We start from the raw sequence: 27,873 nt of genomic DNA on the forward strand, positions 1-27,873 counted from the left end.
ATCCCAGGACCCCGGGATCATGACCTGAGCCGAAGGCAGATGCTTAACGACTGAGCCACCCAGGCGCCCCCCCCTTTTTTTTTTAAAGATTTATTTATTTGACAGAGACACAGCGAGAGAGGGAACACAAGCAGGGGGAGTGGGAGAGGGAGAAGCAGGCCTCCTGCCGAGCAGGGAGCCCGATGCGGGGCTCGATCCCAGGACCCTGGGATCATGACCTGAGCTGAAGGCAGATGCTTAACGACTGAGCCACCCAGGCGCCCCTTTTTATTGTTTTAAAGATTTTATATTTAAATAATCTCCAGACCCAACATGGGGCTCAAACTCACAACTCTAAGATCAAGAGTCGTGTACTCTTACAACTGAGGCAGCCAGGTGCCCCAGCGCCAGTCCTTTACTTTTTTAAAACCTGACAATTTGTGGGGCGCCTGGGTGGCTCAGTCCTTAAGCGTCTGCCTCCGGCTCAGGTTGTGATCCCAGGGTCCTGGGATCCAGCCCCGCACTGGGCTCCCTGCTCACAGGAAGCCTGCTTCTCCCTCTCCCACTCCCCCCTGCTCGTGTTCCCTCTCTCACTGTCTCTCTCTGTGTCAAATAAATAAATAAAATCTTTAAAAAATAAAAAAATAAAACCTGACAATTTGTTTTCCTACTTAAGTAATCTCTGGTTACTTGTATATTATTGCATTAGAACTTCAAGTACTTTTTTAAACCTGGCCTAAAAACCTACTAATCTATCTAAAAAATCAGTTTCTGAATTATATGGCCAGAATTCTAGAAATGGAGAGGATTTTAGAATCAGTTTAGCTCAATCAGCCCATTTTACCAAAGAATAAACAAGTGAAGTTGTTATTGTTGTCAGTATGATATTTTGTAGCTCATACTATGAAAAGCAGGAATATGTAGAGCCCCATCTAAAGTCTTTAACCCATTTTTTTCTGTAATAAAGAATATTCAGAAAGCATAAATTTGAGTGGCTAGTTAGGAATATTTCATGTGCAGTTAAGTCAGGAATGATTATGAAATTGGAGTGGAGTCTGGAGAAAGTACACTGTATTAAAGTCACATCATTTTTAATTCTGTAGCACTTGTTTGTGCAAACATCTCAGATGTTTGCACACTATGCCCAAATCACAGTGTCAGAGTTGACAGTGATTCTCGGCATGTGATTTTTCTCTACAATGAGGACTGGCATCAGTTAGCTAGTGTCTGCTGGGATTCATCTAATCGGGGAGCTCCTTTCATTTTGGGGGGCGGCAGCCTTCATTGCCAGATTTAAATTTTTTTTAAAGATTTTATTTATTTATTTGAGAGAAAGAGTGAGCGAGTGTGAGAGAGAGCACGAGTAGGGGGAGAGGGAGAAGCAGGCTCCCTACTGAGCAGAGAGCCCTGTGTGGGGCTCCATCCCAGGACCCTGGGGATCATGACCTGAGCCGAAGCCAGATGCTTTAACTGACTGAGCCACCCAGGTGCCCCTGTCAGATTTAAATTAATGAACCTTTTTTTTTTTAAAAGAGCAGTTTTAGGTTCAGAGCAAAATTGAGTGGAAAGTACATAGAGTTTTCATATACCCTGTTCCCCACACGTGTACAGCTTCCCCCACTTTTGACACCCCGCACCATAGTGTTACATGTATTACAATCGAAGAACCTACATTGACACATCATTATCACCCAGTCCATAGTGTATGTTAAGGTTCGCTCCTGGTGTTTGTTGTACATCCTGTGGGTTTTGACAAATGTATTCACCACTGTAGGATCATATAGAATAGTGCCAACTGCCCTAAAAATCCTCTGTGCTCCACCTGTTTGTTCCCTTCCCCACCCAACCCCTCAGCCACTGATCTTTTTACTGTCTCCATAGTTTTCCATTTTCTAGAATGTCGTAGAGTTGGAATCATACAGTAGGTAGCCTTTTCAGCTTGGCTTCTTTCGCTTACTAACACACTTAAAGTTCCTCCGTGTCTTTTCATGGAGGATAGCCTTTTTTTTTTTTTTTTTAATATTTTATTTATTTATTTAAGAGAGAGAATGAGAGAGAGAGCATGAGGGGGGGGAGGGTCAGAGGGAGAAGCAGACTCCCTGCTGAGCAGGGAGCCCAATGCGGTACTCGATCCCGGGACTCCAGGATCATGACCTGAGCTGAAGGCAACTGCTTAACCAACTGAGCCACCCGGGCGCCCCCCCTCCTTTTTTTTAAGTGCTGAATAATCCTTGTCTGGATGGAATACAGTTTATCCATGCACCTACTCTAAAGGACAGCTTGGTTGCTCCCAAGTTTTGGCAATTATGAAAAAGGTTGCTGTCAACATCCATGTGCAGGTTTTTGTGTGGACATAAGTTTTCTACTCGTTTGGGTAAATACCAAGGGGTGTGATTGCTGGATCATATGTTAAGAGTATGATTAGTTTTGTAAGAAACTTGCCAAACTGTCTTTCAAAGTGGCTCCCAGCAGCAATGAATGAGAGTTCCTTATGCTCCATATCCTCCTCAGCATTTGGTGTTATCAGTGTTTTGGATTTTGGCCATTCGAATAGGTGTGTAGTGGTATCGTTGTTTTAACTTGCAATTCCCTAATGACATATGATGTTGAACATGTTTTTATATGCTTACTTTCCATCTGTATATCTTTGATGAGGTGTCTGTTCAGGTTTTTTGCCCATTTAAAAAATCATATTGTTTGTTTTCTTATTGTTGAGTTTGTGTGTTTGTTTTCTTATTGTTTGTATATTTTGGATAACAGTCATTTATCAAATGTATCTTTTGCAAATATTTTCTCCTAGTTTGTGGCTTGTCTTCTCATTCTCCTGACATTACTTTTTACAGAGCAGAGGTTTTTCAATTTTAATGTCCAATATATCAATTCTTTCTTTAATGGACTCTGTCATGACAGTGCCCAAGGTCATCTGCGTTTTCCCCTACATTATCTTCCAGGAGTTTTATAGTTTTGCATTTCATATTTAGGTCTCCTGCATCCATTTGGATTTAATTTTTGTGACGGGTGTAAGGTCCAGTTGTTCTGGCACCATTTGTTGAAAAGATTTTGTTCCATTGTATTGCCTTTGATCCCTTGTCAAAGATCAGTTGACTGTATGTGGATCTGCTTCTAGGCTCCATTCTGTTCTGTTGATCTATTTATTCCTTCACCAATACCACACTGTGTTGATTACTGTAGCTTTGTATAAAGCCTTTTTTTTTAATTATTCTTTTTTTTTTTAAGATTTTATTTATTTATTTGACAGAGACAGAGATAGCGAGAGCCGGAACGTAAGCAGGGGGAGTGGGAGAGGGAGAAGCAGGCTTCCCCGCAAGGAGGGAGCCCGATGTGGGACTCGATCCCAGGGCCCTGGGATCATGACCTGAGCCGAAGGCAGACACTTAACGACTGAGCCACCCAGGCGCCCTTGTATAAATCTTTGTTCTTCTTCAATATTCAGTTGGCTATTCGGGGTCTTTTGCCTCCCTTTATAAATTTTAGAATCAGTTTTTTTTTTTTTTTTTTAAAGATTTTATTTATTTGAGAGAGAGAGAATGAGAGAGAGAGCACATGAGAGGGGGGAGGGTCAGAGGGAGAAGCAGACTCCCTGCCAAGCAAGGAGCCCGATGCAGGACTCGATCCAGGGACTCCAGGATCATGACCTGAGCCGAAGGCAGTCACTTAACCAACTGAGCCACCCAGGCGCCCTAGAATCAGTTTATTGATACCCACAATATAACTTGCTGGGATTTTGATTGGAATTACGTTGAATCTATAGATCAAGTTGGAAAGAATTGCCATCTTGACTATATGGAGTGTTCTTTTTTTTTTTTTTTTTTAAAGATTTTATTTATTTGACAGAGAGAGACACAGTGAGAGAGGTAACACAAGCAGGGGGAGTGGGAGAGGGAGAAGCAGGCCTCCCGCCGAGCAGGGAGCCCGATGCGGGGCTCGATCCCAGGACCCTGGGATCATGACCTGAGCCGAAGGCAGACGCTTAACGACTGAGCCACCCAGGTGCCCCATGGAGTGTTCTTCATGAACATGGAATATCTCTCCATTTATTTGGTTGTTTTTTGATATCTTTGATTAGATTTTTCCTCATCTAGATCTTAGGCATAAATATGTTAGATTTTTACCCAAGCATTTAATTTTTTGGGTGCTAATGTAAATGGTAATGTGTTTTAAATTCTGTTCTGTTTGTTCACTGTTAGTATGTAGGAAAGTGATTGATTTTTGCATATTAACCTTCTATCCTGCAGTCTTGTTATAATCACTTATTATTTCCAGGAGTTTTTTTGTTGTTGTTGTTAATTCTTTCACATTTTTTTTTTTTTTTTTTTTAAGATTTTATTTATTTATTTAATTGACAGAGAGAGAGAGAGAGACAGCGTGAGAAGGAACACAAGCAGGGGGAGTGGGAGAGGGAGAAGCAGGCTTCCTGGTGAGCAGGGAGCCCGATGTGGGGCTCGATCCCAGGACCCCGGGATCATGACCTGAGCTGAAGGCAGTCGCTTAACCACCTGAGCCACCCAGGCGCCCCTCTTTCACATTTTCTACATAGATGATCATGTATCATCTGAGAACAGAGGATGGTTTTATTTCTTCCATCCCCGTCTGCAGACCTTTTATTTCCTTTTCTAGTCTCATTTCATTAGCTAGGATTTCCAGGACAATGTTGAAAAGCAGTAGTCATAAGGCATTTTTTTGTCTTATTCCTCATTTTAGCAGGAGAGCTTCAAGTTTCTCACCATTAAGTATGATGTTAACTATAGGTATTTTGTAGATGCTCTTTACCAAGCTGAGGAAATTCCTTTCTTTTTTTTTTTATTTTAATTTCTTATTTTATTTTTAAGTAAGCTCTACGCCCAACGTGGAGCTTGAACTCATGACCCTGAGATCAGGAGTTGTATGCTCTACCGAATCCAGTGAGCCAGTCAGGCACCCCAGGAAATTCCTTTCTATTCCTAGCTTGCTGATAGTTTTTTTGTTTTGTTTTTTGTTTTTTTGTTTTTTTCCCAAGGAGTGTTGGATTTTGTCAAATGCTTTTTCTCCATCTTTTTTTTTTTTTAAGATTTATTTATTTGAGGGACACCTGGGTGGCTCAGTCAGTTAAACATCTGCCTTTGGCTCAAGTCACGATCCCAGGGTCCTAGGATCAAGTCCTGCATTGGGCTCCTTTCTCAGCAGAGAGCCTGCTTCTCACTCTTTCTGCTCCTTCCCCTGCTTGTGCTCTCTCTCTGACAAATAAATAAGATATTTTTTTAAAAAAAGATTTATTAGGGAGAGAGTATGAGCAGGGTGGGGGAGGGGCAGAGGGAGAGAATCTCAAGCAGACTCCCTGCTGAGCTCAGAGCCCATTGCCCCATCACCTCATCACCCCATCACCTCATCACCCCATCGTTCCATCGCCCCATTGTGGGGCTTGATCTCACGACTCTGAGATCAGGACCCTGAGATCAGGACCTGAGCCGAAACCAAGAGTTGGTTGCCCAACCAACTGTACCACCCAGGTACCCTGCTTTTTCTCCATCTTTTGATGTGATCATGTAGTTTTTCATCTTTTACCTATTGATGTGATGGGTTACATTAATTGATTTTTGTATGTTGAAACAGCCTTACATACTTAGGATAAATCTGACTTGGTCATGCTGTATAATTCTTTTTATACCTTGTTGGTACAGATTTGCTAATGTTTTGTTGAGGATTTTTCCATGAGATATATTGGTGTGATAAGATATTCATATAATATCTTTGCTTAGTTTTGGTATTAGGGTAATGCTGGCCTCATAGAATTAGGAAGTTTTCCTTCTGCTTCTGTCTTCTGGAAGGGATTATGGAGTACTGATATAATTTTTTTCTTAAACGTTTGGTAGAATTTATTAGTGAACCCATATGGGCCTAGTGCTTTCTATTTTGGAAGGTTATTCATTATTGATTCAGTTTCTTTAGTAGATTGTTTCATTTCTGATATTAGTAATTCGTGTTTTCTCTCTCTCTTTCGTTATCTTGGTTAGAAGCTTATCAGTCTTTTTGAAGAACCAACTTTGGTTTTGTTGTTTTTTTTCTTTTGTTTTGATTTTTTGGTCTCTGTTCATTTCCTGTGTTCAATTTCCTTGATTTCTGCTCTTTTATTATTTCTTTTCTTCTGCTTACTTTGGATTTAATTTGCTCTTCTTTTCTAGTTTCCTAAGATGGAAGCTTAGAGTATTGATTTTAGATTTTCTTTTCTAATATATGCATTCCATGCTATTAATTTCCCTCAAAGTACTGCTTTAGCTGCACTCCACACATTTTGATGAGTTGTATTTTCACTTTCATTAGTTCAGAATATTTTCAGATTTCTCTTGAGATTTCTTTTCTGATCTCTGTGTTATTTAGAAGTTTAATGTTTAATCTCCAAGTATTTGGGGCTTTCCCAGCTATCTTTATGTTATTGATTCTTATTTAATTACATTATGGTCTGGGAGTAAATGATGTATGATTTTTATTCTTTTAAATCTGTTAAGGTGTGTTTTATGGCCCTGAATGTGGTGTATCTTGGTGAATGTTCCATGTAAGCTTAAAAAGAGTGTGTAATCTGCTGTTGTTGGATTAAGTAGTCTATAGATGTTCATTATACCCAGTTTATTGGTGCTTTTCAGTTCAACTGTGTCCTTACTGATTTTCCCAGGACCCTGGGATCATGACCTGAGCCAAAGGCAGACACTTAACCGACTGAGCCACCGAGGCGCCCCCTGACAATCTGTCTTTTAATTGGTGGATTTATACCTTTGATGCTTACAGTGATTATTGGTTTAGTTGGTTTAATATCTGTTGTCTTAATTACTGTTTTCTTTTTGTTGCCTTGTTCTTTGTTCCTTTTTATGTCTTCCATTATCAAGTACGTTGTTGCTGTTGTTATTTTGAAAAACTGTATTTGTTAGATCAATTAAGAGTAAGAAAAATAAAAGTTTTTTTTTTTTTTTTTTAAAGATTTTATTTATTTATTTGACAGAGAGAGACACAGCGAGAGAGGGAACACAAGCAGGGGGAGTGGGGGAGGGAGAAGCAGGCTTCCCGCGGAGCAGGGAGCCCGATGCGGGGCTCGATCCCAGGACCCTGGGACCATGACCTGAGCCGAAGGCAGACGCTTAACGACTGAGCCACCCAGGCGCCCCAAAATAAAAGTTTTTATTTTACCTTATTCATACTCCATTGCCCTTCCTTTATGTACATCTGAGGTTCTGGTTTTTTTTTTTTTAAGATTTTATTTATTTATTTGACAGAGAGAGACAATGAGAGAGGGAACACAAGCAGGGGGAGTGGGAGAGGGAGAAGCAGGCTTCCCGCTGAGCAGGGAGCCCGATGCGGGGCTCCATCCCAAGACCCTGGGATCATGACCTGAGCTGAGGGCAGACGCTTAACGACTGAGCCACCCAGGTGCTCCCTGTTTTGTTTTGTTTTTTAAGGCTTATTTATTTGAGAGAGAGTATACGTGCATGTGCGCAAGTGGGGAGAGGGGCAAAAGGAGAGAGAGAATCTTAAGCAGGCTCCATGCTGAGCAAGGAGCCCAACGTGGGCTTAGTCTCACATCTCAGAGGTCACAACCTGAGCCAAAACCAAGAGTCGGATGCTTTACCGACTGAGCCATCCAGGCGCCCCCTGTTTTATTTTTATATTTATCCCAGTTGGTGTTCTCTGAGCTTCTGTGGTTTGGTGTCTTTGGGGAAGATTCTGTCATTGCTTCAAATATTGCTTCCTTCTTCTCCTTCAGGTATTCCCATTCCGTACATGTTAGACCTTCTGTAGTTGTCCTGCAGTTCTTGGATATTCTGTTCTTTTGTTTGTTTGATTGTTCAGTCTTTTTTCGGTTTGCTTTTCAGTTTGGGAACTTTCTGTTGTCATATCCTCAAGCTCAAAGAACGTTTCCTTGGCTGTGTCCAGTCCAGTCGGAATGAGACCTTCAAAGGGCATTCTTCATTTCTGTGACACTGGTTTTGATCTCTAGCATTTCTTTTTTATTCTTGTGTAGAATTTTCATCTCTCTCCTTACATTATCCATCTGTTCTTGCATGTTGTCTGCTTTTTCCATTAAAGCTCTTAGCACATTACTCCGGGTTTTAAAAACTCCTGGTCTCACAGTTCCAACACTCTGCCATATGTGAGTGCTTCTGATGCTTGTTCAGTCTCTTCAAACTGTGTTGTTGTATCTTAAATCTTGTAGTTTTTTGTTGAAAAGTGGACATGATGTGCTGGGTGAAAGGAACTGCCGGGAAGAGGCCTTCAGTGAGGTAGCGGTGAGGGGTGTGTGGGGGTGCTTCCTAGTGCTGTGAGTAAGTCAGTCTTACTGACTGTGAACAACACGAGCACCTCTCAGTCATCCCTCTCCCCACCGAGGTGGGACAGGATGGCTGAGTGGGCTGGAGGTGGGTATTTCCTTTCCTCCAGGTGGGTTAGGCTCTGATCAAGTAGTTCCTCCCAAGGGCAGGCCCTGTAAAGAAGGACAGAATGGTCTGGTATATTTCATAATGCTTTTTCTCCTTTCCCTCTGCTGGAAGCACTAAGGGATTTTCTCTGATATTCGCTGTGAGGATCTTGTAGGGCTCCTGGAGATAAAACTCACAAAAGCATGGGGGCCTCCCGAAGACTGGGCCCTCCTGGAGTTTTTAGCTTTCAGACTTGTCCACACCGAGCCTCCAGCTGTTCATCAATTATAGTTCAGGATCTCTTACCCGGGCACTGGTAAGAGAGGGTTCTGCTGAGGGTTTTGCTCAGATGAATTGTTAGTTCTCGCTCTGTATTCCTGTCCCTACAGTTTAGGGGGGCAGTGGTCTGCCCTGTGACCTCACTTCTCTGATGACATAAGAAGAGTTGTTGATATTGCAGTTTGTTCAACTTTTTACTTGTTGTTAGGACAAAGTGGTGACTTCTAAGCTCCTTACATGCTGGACCAGAAACCACAAGTTCTCAATATAACTTTTTTTTTTTTTTTAAAGATTTTATTTTATTTATTTATTTGAGAGAGAGAGAATGAGAGACAGAGAGCATGAGGAGGGTCAGAGGGAGAAGCAGACTCCCTGCCGAGCAGGGAGCCCGATGCGGGACTCGATCCCGGGACTCCAGGATCATGACCTGAGCCGAAGGCAGTCGCTTAACCAACTGAGCCACCCAGGCGCCCCAATATAACTTTTTTTTTAAGATTTTATTTATTTATTTGAGAGGGAGAGAGAGAGAGAGAGAGAGTACCAGCGGGGGAAGGGGGAGAAGGAAAGGGAGAAGCAGACTCCCCGCTGAGCAGGGAGCCTGATGTGGGGCTCGATCTCAGGACCCTGGGATCACAGCCCGAGCCAAAGGCAGACCCTTCACCGACTGAGCCACCCAGGTGCCCCATCAATATAACATTTTAAAGCGTACAGTTCAGTGGCATTTAGTATATTCACAATGTTGTGTAATCACCACCTCTGTCTAATTCCAAAATCCAAAACATTTTCATCACCCCAAGTCACTTTGTCTCCCCTTCTCCCCTGAGTCCTTGGTAACCACTAATCTGCTTTCTGTCTCTGGATTTAATTGTTCTGGATAGTTCATGTAAATAGAATTATACAATATGTCTGACTTCTGTCACTTAGCATAACATTTTTGAGGCTTATTCACAATGGAGCGTGTGTTAGTGCTCCATTCCTTCTTAATGGCTGAATAATATTCCACTGCATTTTGTTTATCCATTCATCTGCCGATGGACATTCTGGCTTGTTTCTACCCGTTAGCTGTTGTGAATAGTGCCGCTGTGAATATTAGTGTATGAGTATTTGTTTGAGTACCAGGAACAGTTTTTGGGGTATCTACTGAGGAGTAGAATTATTGGGTCATATGGTAATTCTTTGATTGGGGAACCAGAGAACATGCCTGAACTATTTTGCATTCCTACCTGCAGAGGGCGTTACTACCTCCTCCATCCCGACACCTCAGCTTTTTACCTCTCAAAGTAAAGCATCCTCTATTTCTTCAACTGTTCTTCATATCACTTATGACTTTATTAACAAAATCTCTGCCAGCCTGCCTTGTTCCTTTCTCCTTGAGTGCTCCATGGTGTAGATACCACCTTTCAGATGGGGCAGAGGGTTTAATAGAGCTCTGCATACAGGAGCAGAGTTGGAATGCTGTGGGGCTAGCACCCCCTGTCTGTGCTTTTCAGCCACTTTGTCACACCAACTTTATTTAACCAAGTCCTTCCACCATGTTGGTGTTGAACCACGCTTCTCATCTTCTAACTCGATGCTTTGTTTTAATGCAGGTCTTTACATTTCATCTTACTGTGTGTGACCCACCACCCCATTCTGTCAAGTGAGTTTTGATCCTGACTCCACATTCCATCTGTTTGTTCTCAAATTTGATGTGAAGGCTGGAGACAGCCAACCAAGTATGAACTTAGAAAGGGTATGAGACACCGTCCTAGGTTTCCTCAGGTTCATTATTCAGTGACCTTTTGGGGTGTCATTAAACCCATTTAAGTCCACCCATCTTTATTTCCATCCAGTTTCCGTTTTGCCATCTTGTTCTTAGTCACAAGAAAATGAAAGTCTTCGTCAGATGCCTCGTCACAGTTTAGTACACCTTTTCTGGAGTTTCATTTGAGTTGTGGTAAGCATCGTTTTTATTGAGGTGCTTGGCACTTCATAAATTGTAGCTGAAGTTCTTCTTCCAGCATCCCTGTCACTTTCCTAGTAACCGAAATGTGTAGATCACTTGTACTTGTGAGTAATGTTACCAGCTCTTCGTGATTTCTTTTCCTTCTCTAAAGGCACAAAAACCAATCTAGAATTTTGTTCATGATCAGTGTCAGACTCACTGAAATACAGTTTCGAACTGTCCATCTTCCCATTTTGAACATTCGGGTATTATGTGTTTTGCAAATTCCTTAAAGTTTAGTGTAGTGTAGCGATTCTGTCCGTATGTTTTCTCCGTGTCCTGCGACTTAACCCCTCCCCCGCCCCGAAACTTAGGAGAAGTGTGTCCTTTTCTTCTTAGTCTGTATGTCTTCCCTAGTCTTGGACTGGACTTCTCTCATCATTACAGCGATTCTGCTCTTTCTACTATAAACGTGCTTCTTGAGAGATGAGGTGGCAAAATAAGATTGAGCGGTTCTATTTTCTGTGTTTATCATAAAAATGTTACATTGATTTTTAAGTAATGTAAGAACTCTGTGTAAAAGCATTTATCTGGCTGTGGGTAGTATTGTAAGAATGTAAGCAATGAGCAAAAAATAGGGGAGCAATGGACAGAATCTTCATTTTTCTGACCAGCTGTCCTGGATTTATTAGGCAATTCTAGTCAACTTATGACAGTATTTTGGGTAACAGCTGTTAAGGACTCTGCATTGATAATGAATGTCAGCAGGTCTTGAATGCTAGGTGGCCTTTTCTGAACTATATATGATAAAGTTTTCCATTGTATATGAAGGTCAGGAGACTAAAAAAAACATGCAGAACTTGGAAATTACCACCAGACTATTATGTTACGATTTGGGACAGCGCCCTGTCCTATTTGAATTTGAGACAAATGTGGTGATGATAAAGAAGAAAGGAAAGGGCATTCTTGGCCTGTATTTTCTGATAACATTGCAGAAGAGGAAATTTAAGGAAATCATGGCCTGCACTTTGTTGTGTCGCTAGATTTCTGATTGACTTGCATTGTAAGGGTTAATTGATAAATGGATGAATATGAACCAACTACTTGAAATGTTCTGATCGTGTTTTGGCAGTGAATTTGTTACTGTCATGTTATATATTTAATTCTGTAGAAAACTGCATAAAAATATATGTACTCTGAATCCTTTCCATGCTCATAAGCTAGGAACTGAGAGGCGTGAAAGGGCTCTGTTCCAAAAATATTTTCCTCCAGCAGCTTGCAGCTTGCCTCCACTTCTTACCTTAGTTTCTACTTTTATATTAAATCATTGCAGTTCTTTGCAAAATGCAAGTGTGGGTACCTTAAGTCATTGTCATTGATCAGCGCCCAACTCAAGTTCATTTCTCAGACCAACTGGCCAGTCTTAGCAGGACTGTGAGGAAGTGGAAAGTTGCTGCAGGTAAGTTTTGATTCGGTGCAAAAGAGGAGGTCAGGAAAATCTGGAAGCACATACTGATGGGGGAAGGGGCAGGTGTACACGTTGGAAACTGGCCTGCCAGGGGAAGCTCTGGGAACCTGTTAGTAGCGCGTATAGAAAGGCAGTGGATTGACACCGAAGAGAAAGTTCACACTTTTGCATCGCTTTGTCTGTGAGAAATGCTCTATGTTACATTTCTGACAATTAATAGTCATGCGTGAGATGATTTTGCTTAAGTGGGGGGGGCTCTTGTGCTAAAATAAGCAAGGAGCCAGTGGCCATAGTTGGTACCAGCTATGAGTAAGTGTCCTAGAAAAGCTAAGCCAAAGACAGGTCCCTACCAAAATAGCCTGGAAGTGGGGGAGTTTTGGGTGGGGAGGACAAAGGGCAAGAAAGCATTTAAGAGAGCAAAAGTGAAAATGGCTCAGTTTCTCTGACAAGGAAACTCTCCAAATGTCTCTATTCATGAGCCTTCTGTGATACGTTTGTTCTTTGTTGGGGAGTGCGTCAGAACCAACTGGAGAATGTTCCATTCCAAACCTGCCCAGCACCAGGTCAGCCTGCCTGACTCAGACTCCGGGGGACGGCCAGGAGGTGTAGTTGATGGGAGGCGTCTAGGGGATTCTGCCTCACACCGGGCTAAGGAGCACTGCTGTGGCTGATGAACTGAGGCATATTCTTTGCTCTCTGGTTTGGTCTCCCCTCCTCTGTTAGGATACTAATTTTAATGGAGTGTCTCCAGTTTCGCACCTCCCCTACTTGCTGCAGAGATAAACATCTGAAGGAGGAAGACACGTTCTCCAACTCCATCTCTTCCTCCCTTTTCACTCCTCCTCGTAAAACGTAGTTCTGAAATGCATGCATGAACAGCCACCACCTGAGGGAACAGAGCTTGAGAAAAAACTCAGGACCTTCTGGACCTAACCCAACGCCCACCCGTGTTGGTCAGAGAAGATCCCCAAGTCCCCTGGGTATGCAGACCAGCAAACAGTGCCCTTTCAGGCACCCATCTTTACACGTCCTTCTGGGGTATTGTGGGATTCAGGCCGAGTGCTTGCTCTGTTGCCAGGGCTCCTGTAGCTGAGGGCAGGGCTGTGGGCTTCAGGGCAACAAGGTTGGCTGCAGGGCATTAATTACCAGCACCTGCGAGGGATCCTGTGACTCCGGGAGCACGTCCACCAGGACCCTTCCAGATGTGACCGCCTCATCCTGAGGGAGACCCCTTACTCCGTAAACGTTTAAGAATTATCCTCCCTGTGCTCATTGCCCATCACCTTTGGAACTTCTGGAAGAGTTGTGTAAGAGTTTTTGCCTTTGGAAATCCTACTGAGCTGGACACAAGGTTCCCATACTAGTGTGGCTGCCACATGACATTTGTGACATTAAAGAGAGGCTCTCAGTTAATACATGAGATAGTTGCTCAGGAGACGAAGAATGGAACATGGACATTAAATTCCTATTAGCCTTGCTGGTTATGTTTTGGGTTGGTGCCTGGCCTTTTAATTTTATGTGGTAAATCTTAATATTGAGTAAAACAAAATTTGATTAGGAAAGTAATTGATTTCTGCACTTCATGCTAGTGAAATGTTTTCATTTGATTACTAGAAAAGTTTGTGAGTATGATCCTGAGTTACTTTGGAAAATTAAGTGTAACTTCTTATGAAAATCTGGGTGGTAGAAAAATGAGATAATAAGGCCCTGAGGTGTGGCCTCTTTAAATGTAAACATCAAAAAATTTATTAAAGACTTCTTTAAAATATACACATTTTCCTGATAACAGTGAATAAAATATACCAACTGCTCTTGATTGGCTTAGGATAGGTTGTTACTCTGTGCTCTGGATGGGTGCATAGACAAAGCAGGGCTTCACAGACCCCTCTGTAGAATATACCCAGAACTTGTTTAAAGAAAGAAACCCTTATATTGTCTGTCTGTCCATCTCTCTGTATATCCATCCACCCACCCATCTATCTGGCTTCTGTTCCAATCTTTCTCATAACAGTGAAGTGAGAATGCTGAGTTACGGAACCTGTTGAATAGTGTAACAAAGATGTCCGTCTATAGAACTAATTAGGGGAACAAAAAGGAAGCAACCCTCTTGGGAGTTGGTTTTTTAGAATTTTTATTCTCAATAAAAGCATAATGTTTTTGTCTTTATTCTTTACTTCTTACCATTATTCAAAGCATACGGTGTCATTTTAGCTTCAAATGAACTTCTTTGTTGCTTTCAGCCCTTCTGTGTCACTAGGCTATGCGTCCTCTGGAAATGCAGCACCAATGTCACTGACGCCTTACTTGTATCCCCTCCCTGGTCTCTTTCCCCAGGGTAGCACTTGGGGGAGTCTCCTGGGAACTGTTAAGATATTGTTGCTGAAGAGAATACAAGTAAAATTTGAGAAAGGCAGGCATAAAAGAAACATAGTGTTACAATTTGATTCTGAAGATGCTAGATTTCTTAGGGTCATTAATAGAGATTTCACTATGTTTTAGAATAGTGATTCTTAACCTGAACTGGTTTCAGCAGGAGTCTGAAGCCCCTAAAACCTCCTGCCTAGTGTTTTGTATGTTTGCATTTTTTCCTTCGGAGGGGTTTTTGTGGCTTTCTATAGGTTCTTTTTTTTTTTTTTTTTTTTTTTAAGATTTTATTTATTTGACAGAGAGACAGCGAGAGCAGGAACACAAGCAGGGGGAGTGGGAGAGGGGAGAAGCAGGCTTCCTGCCGAGCAGGGAGCCCGACGTGGGACTCGATCCAAGGACCCTGGGATCATGACCTGAGCCGAAGGCAGACGCTTAACGACTGAGCCACCCAGGCGCCTCTTTCTATAGGTTCTTAAAAGAGTCCATAACGTGAAGATGTTATGAACTTTGCTTTAGGGGGTCATGCTACTTCCATAACAGTTCTCCAGTTATTTGAGTTTGGGGATGCTATATTTAAGCCAGATTTAATATGAGAAACATTCATTCCACTTGACTTTTTTTTTTTTTTAAGATTTTATTTATTTATTTGACAGAGAGAGAACACAGGCAGGGGGAGTTGCAGGCAGAGGCAGAGGGAGAAGCAGGTTTCCCGTTGAGCAGGGGGAGCCCGATGTGGGGCTCGATCCCAGGACCCCGGGATCATGACCTGACCCGAAGGCAGACGCTTAACCGACTGAGCCACCCAGGCTCCCTCCACTTGACTTTTTTTTATCCTAATTTTTAAAATCACAGTTGAGATCATCACACTCTGATTTCTCAAAAATAGCATTGTGACTGTTGCTGTCTCTTGCCTAATCGTGTAGCTACATCTCTTTTAGAAAATTAGTCTTAATGGTAAACAAAATTGAGCATACAAAGTGCCTAGAACGTAGCCAATGATCAGTGAGTACATGCTGTATTTGATGTTGAATATACAAAACTGGGGTATTAAGCCAGTAGAATTTTTTTTTTTTAAGATTTTATTTAATCTCTATACTTAACATGGGACTCGAATTTACAACCCCGAGATCAAGAGTCACACGCTCCACTGACCCAGCCAGCCAGGCGCCCCTCAGGCCAGTAGAATTTTCAGGTCAACACAGAACTGAATTGAAATGTATTATTGAAATACTATTTTTTTTTTAATTTTTTATTTTTTTATTTTTATTTTTTAAAGATTTTATTTATTTATTTGACAGAGAGAGACACAGCGAGAGAGGGAACATAAGCAGGGGGAGTGGGAGAGAGAGAAGCAGGCTTCCCGCAGAGCAGGGAGCCCGATGCGGGGCTCGATCCCAGGACCCTGGGATCATGATCTGAGCCGAAGGCAGACGCTTAACGACTGAGCCACCCAGGCGCCCCGAAATACTATTTTTTTAAAGATTTTCCTTACTTATTTGAGAGAGAGTAAGCATGCATGAGAGAGGGTGAACGGGGTGGCGGGGGTGGGGGCAGAGGGAGAAGCAGACTCCCCGCTGAGCAGGGCTCATCCCAGGACCCATGAGATCATGACCTGAGCCGAAAGCAGATGCTTAACCAACTGAGCCACCCAGGCGCCCCATATTATTGAAATACTCTTTAAAATGACAATCTCAGTAAAGCTGTTTGAAAAAAAAATCCTCAATACAATATTAGCAGAGCAAACCCAACGATGTCTAAAAAGAATTATACAACATGACCAAATGGGCTTTATTCCAAGTACACAAGGCTATTTCAATATTCAAAAAATCAATAATCCACCATATCAACAGGTTAAAGAAGAAAAATCACCGATCATGTCGATCAAAGCAGAAATAGCGTTTGACAAAATCTAATACCCACTCATGACAAAAATTCTCAGCAAGTTAAGAGTAGAGGGGAACTCTCAACCTGATAAAGAATAGTTACAGAAAAACCTAATTAGTAGACATACTTATTGGTGAAAAAAGTCAGGAACGTTGTAGAAACCACGAAAGCATTATTGTTTAAAATTTTTTCTTTCATGGCAGTAGACTTTATGATGAAATATGTCAGAGAGATATATTGGGTTAAATCATTTGCTATAGCAAAATATCCAGATAAATATGAATCCTGACTGGGTTTGTTTTTGATGCTATTAAGTAATTGTGAATTATTTAGATGATAATGCCCTTATGGTTTTAAAAAGAGTTACTGTCTTTTAGAGATGTGTGTTGAAGTATTGAGGGGTGAAGTGTATGAAGTTTGGGATTTGTTTCAAAATATTTGAAATTGGTGGTGTAGAAATCAAACAAGATTGGCCCTTTGTTGCTAACTGTAGTGGTGGAGTCATTCATTATTCTATTCTGTCTACTTTTATATCTTACATAATATAAAAAGATAAAATTCTTCAATGTAAAACTTGTTTGGTCACACCCATTAGGGTGGCTACTATCAAAACCCAGAAAAGAACGAGTATTGGCGAGGATGTGGAGAAACCGGAGCCCTCGTGCACTGGTGGTGGGAACGTAAAATGGTGCAGCCACTGTGGAAGACAGTATGGCGGTTCCTCAAAACATTAAAAATAGAATTACTTGGATCCAGCAAGTCCACTTCTGGGTATATACCCAAAAGAGTTGAAAGCAGGATCTCGAGAAGATATTTGTACACCCATATTCATGACAGCATTACGCACAAGAGCTGAAAGGTGCAGCAACCCAAGTGTCCACTGATGGATGAGGATAAACAAAGTGTAGTATATCCACACAATGGAAGAGTATTCAGCTTAACGAGGAAGGAAATTCTGACACAGTATATAACATGAATGAGCCTTGAGGACATTATGCTAAGTGAAATAAACCAGTCATAAAACAAATACCCGCTTATTGGGGATAGTGTAGTCAAATTCATAGAGACAAAGTAGAATGGTCACCAGGGGCTGGGGGAAAGGGGGATGGAGAATTGGTGTTTAATGGGGACAGTTTCAGTTTTGCGGGATAAAAAGAGTTCTGGAGATGGAAGGTGGTGATGGCTGCACAGCAATGTGAATGTTCCTGGAACCATTGAACAGTACACCTAGAATGGTTAAGATGGTTAGTTTTATGTTGTTTTTGACTCCACAATTAAAAAAAAAACTTGGGGCGCCTGGGTGGCTCAGTCGTTAAGCGTCTGCCTTTGGCTCAGGTCATGATCCCAGGGTCCTGGGATCGAGCCCCGCGTCGGGCTCCCTGCTCCGCGGGAGGCCTGCTTCTCCCTCTCCCACTCCCCCTGCTTGTGTTCCCTCTCTCGCTGTCTCTCTCTCTGTTAAATAAATAAATAAAATCTTTAAAAATAAATAAAAATGAACTTGTAATACATATAAATTATAAAGTTGGCTATTTTGAAGTCTACAAATGATTTTAATGTGGAAAACTTTGGTTTTCCTTAAGGAAGTGGGTATGTCAGTGGTTCTCAAGGGATCTGGGGAGGGTGTTTGCCCCCTGAGCACATTGGCAATGTCTGGAGACATTTTGTTTGTCACAACTGGGGACGGTGCTCCTGGCATCTAGTGGCTGGAGGCCAGTGATGTGGCTAAACATCTTGCAGAGCACAGGACGGCTCCACCACAGAGAATGATCTGGCGCAGGATGGTTGAGAGCCCCTGAGCTACATGATAGAGGTTTTCCCAACACTTTAGTATTAAATTTATTTGGGATTGTGATGAAGCCCTTAACCTATGCTTACAGATTTTGTCTAGAGGTTCTTTGGAAGTGTTCCATTTTAGAAAAAAAGTAATTTTAAAAAATGTATTTTACGAAGTCAGGGGAAAGTGATGCTGTTTTCGTTACTAGGAATGGTGTCCCCTGAAAGGGGGAACTACTGTTTGTAAATTTCATGCAGTGTTACTTTGGTTAATTAAAAAGTTTCCTCTTTTACTAAAAAAAAAAAAATTGCCACTTTTTTGGTTTGCTTTTTGTTTTACACTTAACAATATTACTGTGTATAATACTACTTAATTCCTTTCTTTCCTGAATAAAAGGAATAAAGTGAGGCCCCTACAGGGTTTGAGACTGTAGGGATTTCCTGTAGCTCTGGGCTGTACTTCAGACGATGATGATAGGGAGGTCATCACGGGAATGCCTCCTGAGTCTCCTTAGCTCTGCCCTCGCAGTTATTTCTGAAACCTAGCTCTTGCTTATACTTAATTTATCCACAAATATTTGTTGAGCACCTGTGTGCCAGGCACAGGGTGGGCTCTTCACTGATGTTATTTATAATCCGCCAAACAAGGTTGTGGAAGGTGGTCCCATTCCTGACTTACAGTGCAGAAATAGGTAGGGGGTGGTTAAAGAATCCACACCTAGTTACAGAGTGAGTCAGAAACAAAATTCACTTACTTACTACATTCTGTCCGATCCCAAAGTTCCTGCCTTTTCTACCAGACTGCACTGTCTAAAACTTCTAACAGCATCTTGCTGTCTAAAGAATCAAGAGAGCTTATTGGTGGAGGGGGATGCTCCCCGTCAGTTGTAAGTCAGGCCCTCTCCAGCTGCACCTCATTATACTCCTAGAGCCGTACATTCAGCAGCCTTGCTGGGTCCATAATGTGCCACAGACCTGGTACACGTTTTTATTCTGTTTAAAATACTCCCTCACACCCGGGAGGCCTCAGTTATCCCTTCACAGATGGCCTTGGGAGATCTCCGCTTGTACTTTGATTGACCCTAGAGCTGATCTCGGATTTCCAGCCCTTCTTCCAGACATGGTAGCATGGCACTTCTCCCCCCGGTGGGTTTGGGTGGGGCCGTGTGACTAGTTCTGGCTGAATGAGTGAGGAGCCGTGTGTCCTCGGGTGGAAGGTGTCGCTCCCGTGACCCCTTTCCCTCTGGCACAGGGCAGGGCCACATTTGAGATGGTGGCTCCTAGGTCATGTCGGTCTCTGCTGGCTGATGAAGTTCCCAACACTGGGTGAGTCCCCTTCTGTAGTTTTTTTTACCACACTGTGTAGCCCTTTAATTATAGCCACGCCATTTTGGAATATTGTAGATGGCTGTTGCTGTTTGTGTCCTCAGCGAGCCTGTGATTTGATTCCCCAAAGCCCCGCACCTTGCAGCGTGCTCATGTGTGGTAGATATTCAGGAAGGATCTCTTGGGACAAAATCAAAGTCAGTGGGATGTGAAGCTGAAAGGACCTTTGACATTAAGCTGGCTTGAATGACCAGGGACGGTCTGATTTAAATAAGAATGTATTGGACTGAGGACTGTCCCAAAGAGAGTCTGTGAGAATGTGTGCCTTTTTACATTTTGATTTTGGGACTTTTACTTATTCTAAATGTTTCTTTGAGGTGAAAAAGAATCAGCTGGAGATTTTATACTTACAGAGTGTAGGACACTTTTCTGTGCAGATCGTCTTGAGCTGAGGGCCCGGTGACTCAGGTTACATTCTGCTCGTTCCCTGAGGCAAGGGCTGGAGTGGTTCATCCAAGCCGATCAATGGTACCTCTCGCCACCTAGTGGCAGCATTCCTTAATTGCAGATTCTTTGGATGGCCTGAGATGAAAAGCAAACAAGACGTAACACCGTCTAGGATTCGCTCTGAAATGCTGGCAGTCTCTTAAGACATCGAGCTGTTATTATTTATTATGTCATTCTTGGCCCAGTGTGACCAACCTGAGTTTCTGGGAATGAGAAGGGGCACACATTAAGTTCTCTTTCGAAAACAGTGGATGTCTCTTTATAGAAGAAAGAAGTCAGAGGGAAACTGCTTGGTGCTGGGTTGATGTCAAGGCCACAGAGGTGGCTCCAGAACCACCTCCCCGGGGCTAGGTGACTTGTATGGCCTGGATGGGGACCAGCCTCTCCTCAACCCATAGAGTTGGGATGTACTAGGGAGGCCTAAGTAATATATTTGAAGTTAACCCTGAGATTGACTGTTGGCATTCTTTTCCTCTTGATTTTTAAATTGATGGCAATTTCTAATGATTAAAATCTATCACAGGGCGCCTGTGGGGCTCAGTTGGTTAAGCGTCTGATTCTTCTTGATTTTGGCTCAGGTTGTGATCTCAGGGTTATGAGATCGAGCCCTGTGTCCGCCCAGCGGGGAGTCTGCTTGGGATTCTCCCTCTCCCTCTGCCCCTCCCTCCACTCACGCTCTTAAGTAAATAAATAAATCTTTAAAAAAAATAAAATCTCCCACAACCACAAAACCAGCCATGTCCTAAAATCATAGGCATGTCCCCAGATGGAACTTACATGTACGGAAGGTCTGATTGCCAGTCTTGGCTATTCCATGATTTCAATTAAAAATTGAATTGGCTTTTTAATGACCTAGAATGTGGTGAAATGAATCAGGTGAAGACTCTCAACATGGGTGACATGTTCCTTTATTTGTGATTTTTTTGGGGGAAGATGACAGAAATATCATTCACTTGTTTGTATAAATATTTGATAAGGCCAATTGAATGTGATGAAATATTAAAAATATCATTTATTAAATATTTAAAAGTTCAGTCCTTGGAACTGGCCGAATCTCTTCATTCTACTGCCAGCTGAAAGGAGCAATTTATAAATTCTGCATTACAAAATTAGGAACTGGGAATATAGCTATACAATTATTTTTGCTTTGAACCATTAGCCATTTTCAGCTATGGGCCTTTCTTTCTTCTTCCTTTCTTTTCTTTTTTTTTTCTTTAAGATTTTATCTTTAAGTAATCTCCACACCCAGCATGGGGCTCGAACTCCCAACCCCGAGATCAAGAGTCACATGCTCCACCGACTGAGCCAGCCGGGCGCCCCACTACGGGTCTTCCCATGAGAGTAGCAGAGGGGCACACACTGTGCTTCTACCCACCACAGGCTTCCTGCGGTGTGCTCTGCCTGGCATTTCCACATTTCTAGGGGGCTGAACACAGTCATTTGGCTTACGTGTCAGGACGTTTATGGACTTGCACACTGGAATAATCTTCAGCTTTATTTGCCACGCTTATAACTTTATTAATGAAACCTTTAATATGAAAACAAATTGGAACCAAATATTGCTATTAATGGTGCATTGTTAATAGTAAGTCGAACTCACATTTTCTGTGTTTTAAAATGAGATTAGTGGGGCGCCTAGATGGCTCAGTCGTTAAGCGTCTGCCTTTGGCTCAGGTCATGATCCCAGGGTCCTGGGATCAAGTCCTGCATCGGGCTCCCTGCTCGGCGGGGAGTCTGCTTCTCCCTCTCCCACTCCCCCTGCTTGTGTTCCCTCTCTCGCTGTGTCTCTCTCTGCAAATAAATAAATAAAATCTTTAAAAAAATTTTTTAAAAAATGAGATTAGTGACAAAAAACAGAGGGCTTTGCACTACTTCCTTTCAGGTGGCCTGTTTCTCAGTATTGTCTCTGTAACTGCAGGCAGTGTTCCAGCCTCCGTCCTAGATGGTTTAACGAGCTGTCTGGGGAGGGTGGGAATCTCGGCAACTGGGTAAAACACTCAGCCTGACTGCAAAGTGAGCTTATTTCCTGTGTTCGGTGGGACCTTCTCAGACCAGTGGCCGCAGCAGACTGCGGGGCCCCTGCAAGTTACTCCCCCAGGTAACGCGCCTCTGTCCTGGGGAGTATTTCTGGAGAAGGGCAGGTGGGGCACAACCATCTGAATTCTCTTCTTCACCAAGTCTCTTGTCCGGCTGTAGCTTTTGTGTGTGTGTGTGTGGGGGGGTGTTGGGGGGAGATTTCCCAAAGGCCCTTTGAATTTTTGGTCTTTATAATCGGGGTTTGGTTTCCCCTCATATCTCCCTACAATCTAACCTCAGCTCACCTTTCCAGGCAGATCCCACGGTATTTTGATGTATTCTGTGCCTCCAGCTTCTCTAGTCTCCTTTACTTGTAAGGAACATCCACCTGCCAGAAACAAACAAACAAACAACAAAAAGCACCTTCCCAGTGTCTAAAAGACCAAATCATACCTGTTTTTCAGTTCTCAGCACCAAAATTATCTTCTCTGTGGGAGAATTTACAAACCAGAGCACTGACTTTAATTGTACTATAATGAGATTCCTTATGTACTCGTCCATCTAGCCAGTAGTTCCTGAGGAATGGCACAGTGCTAGGTGCTGGGAATTACCAGAGAACAAGAGGTCTCCCTCTCCTGGAATCTGTGTTTTTGTTCACGTTTGAATGGAGGAGAAGTCACAGCGACACCTAATGGCATTTACTGAGCGCCAGACTCTCCTAAGCCTTTCACCGAACAACCCATCAGCTGGGTACTATTGCCATCCTCAGTTATGGGTGGGGAAACTGAGGCCCATGGAGGAAGCCACGTAGCCTGCCCCGAGGCCCCCGGCTCACACCGCCGCCCTCTCCCTGACGGTGTGGTGACGAGCAGCCGAAGAAAAGGAAAAGCGGACGTGGGGACCAGAGTAGAAGGTGCTGTAGCTGGAGGAGGGAACGTTTGAACGGAGACCTGAGTGAGGTGATGAGTCCCCTGAGACCCTGTTGGGTTGGAAGAGGTCAGAGCTGTTTTAATTACGTTAAGACGTCGCTTGCCTTTTTATTCCTTGTCTCTCGCGTGCCTGCTGGAGCTCTCTAGGGGCCGCGTGACATGTGGCAGAGCGGCCCACAGGCTGCGGGAGAAGCAGGACTCCGCCGACTGTAGAAAGACTTGCAAACATGTGACACGTCGCCACTCTTCTTCGTAAACTCTGTTTTAAAAAGTATAATTACTTCCACGAAAATGTTACCCTAACATGTCATAGGCTTATTGTTTTTAAAAATGAATTGATAAATAATAAAATATTTCTTGATTTTGATTCCCAGTGCAGTAAATGCTGGTTAGGTCACCAGTTAATAGATCCCACATGAACAAAAGCCACGTAGGGTCCTCAGGAACACGTGTCCGTGGGCTCTGAGAGCAGAGGTGGAGGAGCGTCCGTCCGGCTGCCATGCAGGGGGGCAAGGATGAGGTTGGTTACCTGGATTTTGTAAATAGTCCAGGTGAGCAGCACGGACGATGAGAAATGGCTCCGTCTGGATTGATTTTTGTGTGTGGATTTTTTTTTTTTTTTAACTGTGGTAACGCACACGTGAAGCCTCCCGTCGGAAGTGCACACTGTGTTAAGTACATGCATTCACGGTGCCGTGTGGTCGGTCCCGGAACTGTGTTCCTGTCACAAAACTGAAACTCTGTACCCACGAACCAACAACTCCCATGGGTCTGGATTTACTTCGAAAGTGAAGACGACAGGCTCTGCTCTTGGTTTAGGAGAGGCATGTGTAAATGTCTGGTAAACGCGCCATCAGTCCGCGAGACGGGAGCTTCTGTCCCGCCTCCGTGCTGGTGTAGAAGGGCACGCGGGAGCGGCAGAGCGCATGCCCGGGAAGCCCGGTCTCCTGGCGGCGCGTGCTGGTCGTCACGTGACAGCAAACACCTCGTGGTGGTTAGTATCACATCGTGGCTGAACCCTGAATCTTAGTTTTAGCTCCTTCTGAAGGTGGACGTACGGGAAAGAATCGGGTCGTTCATTCAACCAATAGGCACCATCTACTTGGAAATAGAGCTTCTTCATACCATTCCTTCTACTTAGATCGGCTCAGCTGGGGCCGGCGCTCGGCGGTGAATACACACACCGAGGTGGTAATGTGAGCGCGCGTAAGGTGAAGGTAAAAAGAAGTGAGAAGGTTTGGGCCGCCCAGACCGTGCTGGGGGAAATGGGGACTCAGAGAGGGCCCTGGCTCTGAGCGGGAGGAGGTCTCACACGGGCCAGGCCCCGGGCAAAACAAATGGACAGGAATGAAACTGGGTTTCACCGGAGAGCGGACCGCCAGGATGGCAGCTCTTACCTTAGGATCAAAAGCATCCGTGCCAGTGCCGAACCCAGAAGGACACAGGTCGCTTCTCCAGTGATCTGCCCCAGCCTTGGGGGTTGTGCGCATGTCCCTGGTGTGCAGGTGACACTGAGATTAAGAGGCCGGTTATGTGCTAAAGGTCACGCAGCCAGTAATAGGAGGGAGCTGGAATCTGACCTTAACGCGGCCTCACCCTCAAAGTGGGCTATTTGTAAACACTGTTTTCAGTCAAGGTTTTCAGAAATTTGCGTTTAGTTTTATTTATACGCTGTAATTTTTTTTTTTAAGATTTTATTTATTTGTTTGACCCAGAGAGACAGCAAGAGAGGGAACACAAGCAGGGGGAGTGGGAGAGGGAGAAGCAGGCCTCCCGCAGAGCAGGGAGCCCGATGCGGGGCTCGATCCCGGGACCCCGGGACCATGGCCTGAGCTGAAGGCAGACGCTTCCGACTGAGCCACCCAGGCGGCCCTGTACTCTGTAATTTTATATTCATAAGTTTTCTTTTATATTTTTATTTGTAATGCTAGTTTTAAATAGGTAATACTGTATTAGTATTGCCATAAAGAAGTGATAGTATATTTTTCTTTGTAACTTTTCTGTGATAGCTTAAAAAACAGATAATTTGTCTATAGCCATCAGTCATTTAATTTCTAGAGCAGTTTATTTCTTAATTCCGGTTGCTTCATAGACTCAGTTTCTATATTACTTACTCTGGAATTCAGAATTTCATCCCATTAGGGTCTTGATGCCAAACTTTTCAACAAAAAATACAAGTGTTGGGGTGTCTGGGTGGCTCAGTTGGTTAAGCATCTGCCTCAGCTCAGGTCAGTACTGGGATCGAGCCCCACGGTCGGGCTCCCTGCTCAGTAGGAATTTTGCTTCTCCTTCTCCCTCTGCCCCTCCCCCCTGCTCGTGCGCTCTCTCTCTCTCTCACACTCTCTCTCAAATAAATAAAATCTTAAAAAAAATTACAAGTGTTGCCTTCCAGACTAATGAGTGTTTTATTATTTTAGTAATAGATGTGTGTCTTTAAAAGCAGTGGAGTTTAATCATTCTGACCTGGTCTGTTCCCTTCTTTTTCTCTTTTTAAACACAGTTAACAAGCACAAACCATGGCTCGAGCCCACCTATCATGGCATAATCACAGAAAACGATAATGCAGTGCTTCTCGACCCTCCTCTGATTGCCCTGGATAAAGACGCACCTCTGCGATTCGCAGGTATGAACGCGGCTTTTATCTTACTGTTGATAAATGCGGACTGGATGCGAAGCATTTCACATATCCCGTTTAGATGATTTCTGAGCCTGTCTGAAAATGTCTTGATAGTTAAGAGGTGTTTGTGGCTTCTGTGTATGACATTTTTTCCTTTTAATTTTAATAGTTGGAGTAACTGGAAAGAAAAAACCTGTCCTTGCTGAAAAGCAAAATATTTATTGCATCATTGTATTCCTCAGTGTGACCAGATAGAGAACACCTAGACCAGTGTAACTCAGACTAGCGTGCACACAGAGCACCTGAGGATCATGTTTTTATGCGGATTTGGGTACAGCGGGTTGGGGAGAACCTGCGATTCTGCCTTTCTGACCTGTTCCCTGGTGCTGCTGGTTCGTGAGTGGCTCGAGGCTGTCCTTGCGTGGCCCAGATGTCAGGTACCAGGAAAGACTGAGCTGAGAAAACGGAGCCGTGTTTATAGAGGAATCCTTTTGGCTTAGATTTTTACTTTTAATAAATTTTTAACATGAGTTGCTTCATAAGCTTGTAACGTAAGTATTTATAAGAGACAAATCTCTGGGATTGCTTTGGAGGTTTTCTGCTTTGTAACATTTAATAGCACTTTCCAGATCAGAACTGTGCTTGCTTTTACACAGTGACTATAGTAGCTTCCTTAGCTGGGGGGGAAAGTGCTGCTTCACCCTTGGTTTGCCTCAGAGTCAAAACTGACATTGTGACGGTAATTTTTGTAAAGAGTAGTTTTTGCAGGATGTTTTTCCCGAACCCAGTTTCTCATATTAAAGAAGGTGTTCTCTTTGTCTAGGGACAGATATGGACTATTCAGTGAACTCGTATAGATTCTATCGTACATTAATTTTACTGTGGTAAATTGAGGGAAATGAGTGTGCGGTTGTTTCTGAAGAGCTATTTTTACAATGACTGTGTTCTTCATATTCTGTTCGAGTGCCACATCCCATTTTCAGGAACGTAACCTGGGCACCAGTTTGCGCTCCTCGAGTCAGTGGTGGAGACAGACCAATTAGTTTTACTTGTTTATTGGTTTTTACAGAGAAACCCAGTTAGATGGACAGGAGAGGAAGCGCTCTGTCCCGGGAACGCACATAGTGTTTGTCTATCAGCTGAAGTGGTTTGTTCCGTTTTGTTTCCCCTAGGTTTAAAACCATTTTAGCATTGCGTGTTGGTTTTCTCTGTAACTACCTAGGTTTTGGGGGTGTTTGTGTGTATATATATATATATATATATGTACACACACAGACATCCCATGTGTACCGTATGGTTATTATGTCCAGTTCTTCCTCGGGAGTGGGATATTTAGTGCTGTGTAAATAAGTTTATGTTTTAGAGTGGATTTACACCTTTCATGCATTTGAAGAGGTGACTGCAGTCAGGAGTTCTAGACTCATTCCTTTGGGTCTCTCTGTGGAGTATCCGCTGCAGACCTGTTGTGTGCAGAGCACCCTCCTGCTGCCTCACTAATAATACGGAACGTGTATAGAGCCTTTGAGATCTTGCAGGCGCTGTTCTAGGTTCTTTACAAATACAAATTTTTATGTAATCCTCCACGGTCTTAGGGGGTAAGTACGCTTCCTGCCATCATCCCGGTTTGTTTCTTTCTTTCTTTTTAAAGTCAATACATTTTTATGTAAGGAATTTACATGTGATTCCTTCCACTCCCAATCACCTTAGTTCCTCCAAAGTCAGAATCGCAGTCTTCAAAATAGTCCTTTTCAAAGGAACTTTTTTTCAGTCCTGGTTGTCACTTCTCAGTCCACAGTTCCTCCGGTTAGGCTTCTTTGACCTCTGCTTGAATATGGACATACTTCAAAAATTCCCCTCATGTTTCAGGTCAGAGTAGATGGATCTGCCTGGTTCTCAATTTCAGACACCCCCTTAACCTGAAGAAGTTCAAACCGTGTTCACCCCGGAACGATCACCCCCTAGCACTGGACAGATTTGGGGGATATGCTAGTACCTTGAAGTCCAGACATTGTGTTCTCAAGTGAGAAGGCATCTTTGTTTCATGTCGACGTAAAAGTTAGAATGTTAAATTCAGTATAGCTGAGATTTCTCTTATGTCCTAAGCTTTTAGTCATTTTGTGGTCCTGGACCCAGCCTTCCTGTTGACCAGCACCCCCACCATCAGTTTCCCCTGTTTTAGGTGTCGTGTTCCTTCTTATCCGTATCAATAATCAGACTGAATAGTGAGTTCTGGGCTGCCAGACAGGACTTACCTCGTGCTCTTGTCTAAGTCTTTGCCCGCAAATGAAACAAAAGCAGATGCAAGTGCTTTCTGCCATCCCCATTTGAAGGAGAGGAAGCTGGAACACAGAGCAGTGACCCCATCTGTCAGCATGTGTCAGAGGCAGGGTGGCTCTTTGCCA

General features: G+C 43.3%; 1 protein-coding gene and 1 non-coding gene across 5 annotated transcripts in view; one reads left to right on the top strand and one right to left on the bottom strand.

Annotated features, from left to right (window-relative positions):
- CLSTN1 (calsyntenin 1) overlaps positions 1-27,873 on the top strand; it is a 75,854-nt gene that overhangs the window by 14,013 nt on the left and 33,968 nt on the right. For all 4 annotated transcript variants that reach the window (XM_036090513.2, XM_036090515.2, XM_036090516.2 and 1 more), the window contains exon 2: positions 25,355-25,477. In XM_036090513.2, the coding sequence (XP_035946406.1) occupies positions 25,355-25,477 (123 nt within the window). The remainder of the gene's footprint in view (positions 1-25,354; positions 25,478-27,873) is intronic.
- LOC118534572 (small nucleolar RNA SNORA40) lies at positions 27,655-27,780 on the bottom strand. Its single transcript, XR_004916762.1, has one exon. It is a non-coding gene; the product is annotated as a small nucleolar RNA SNORA40 (small nucleolar RNA).

This window comes from Halichoerus grypus, chromosome 5 (genome assembly GCF_964656455.1).
Source record: "Halichoerus grypus chromosome 5, mHalGry1.hap1.1, whole genome shotgun sequence".
Lineage (NCBI taxonomy): Eukaryota > Metazoa > Chordata > Mammalia > Carnivora > Phocidae > Halichoerus > Halichoerus grypus.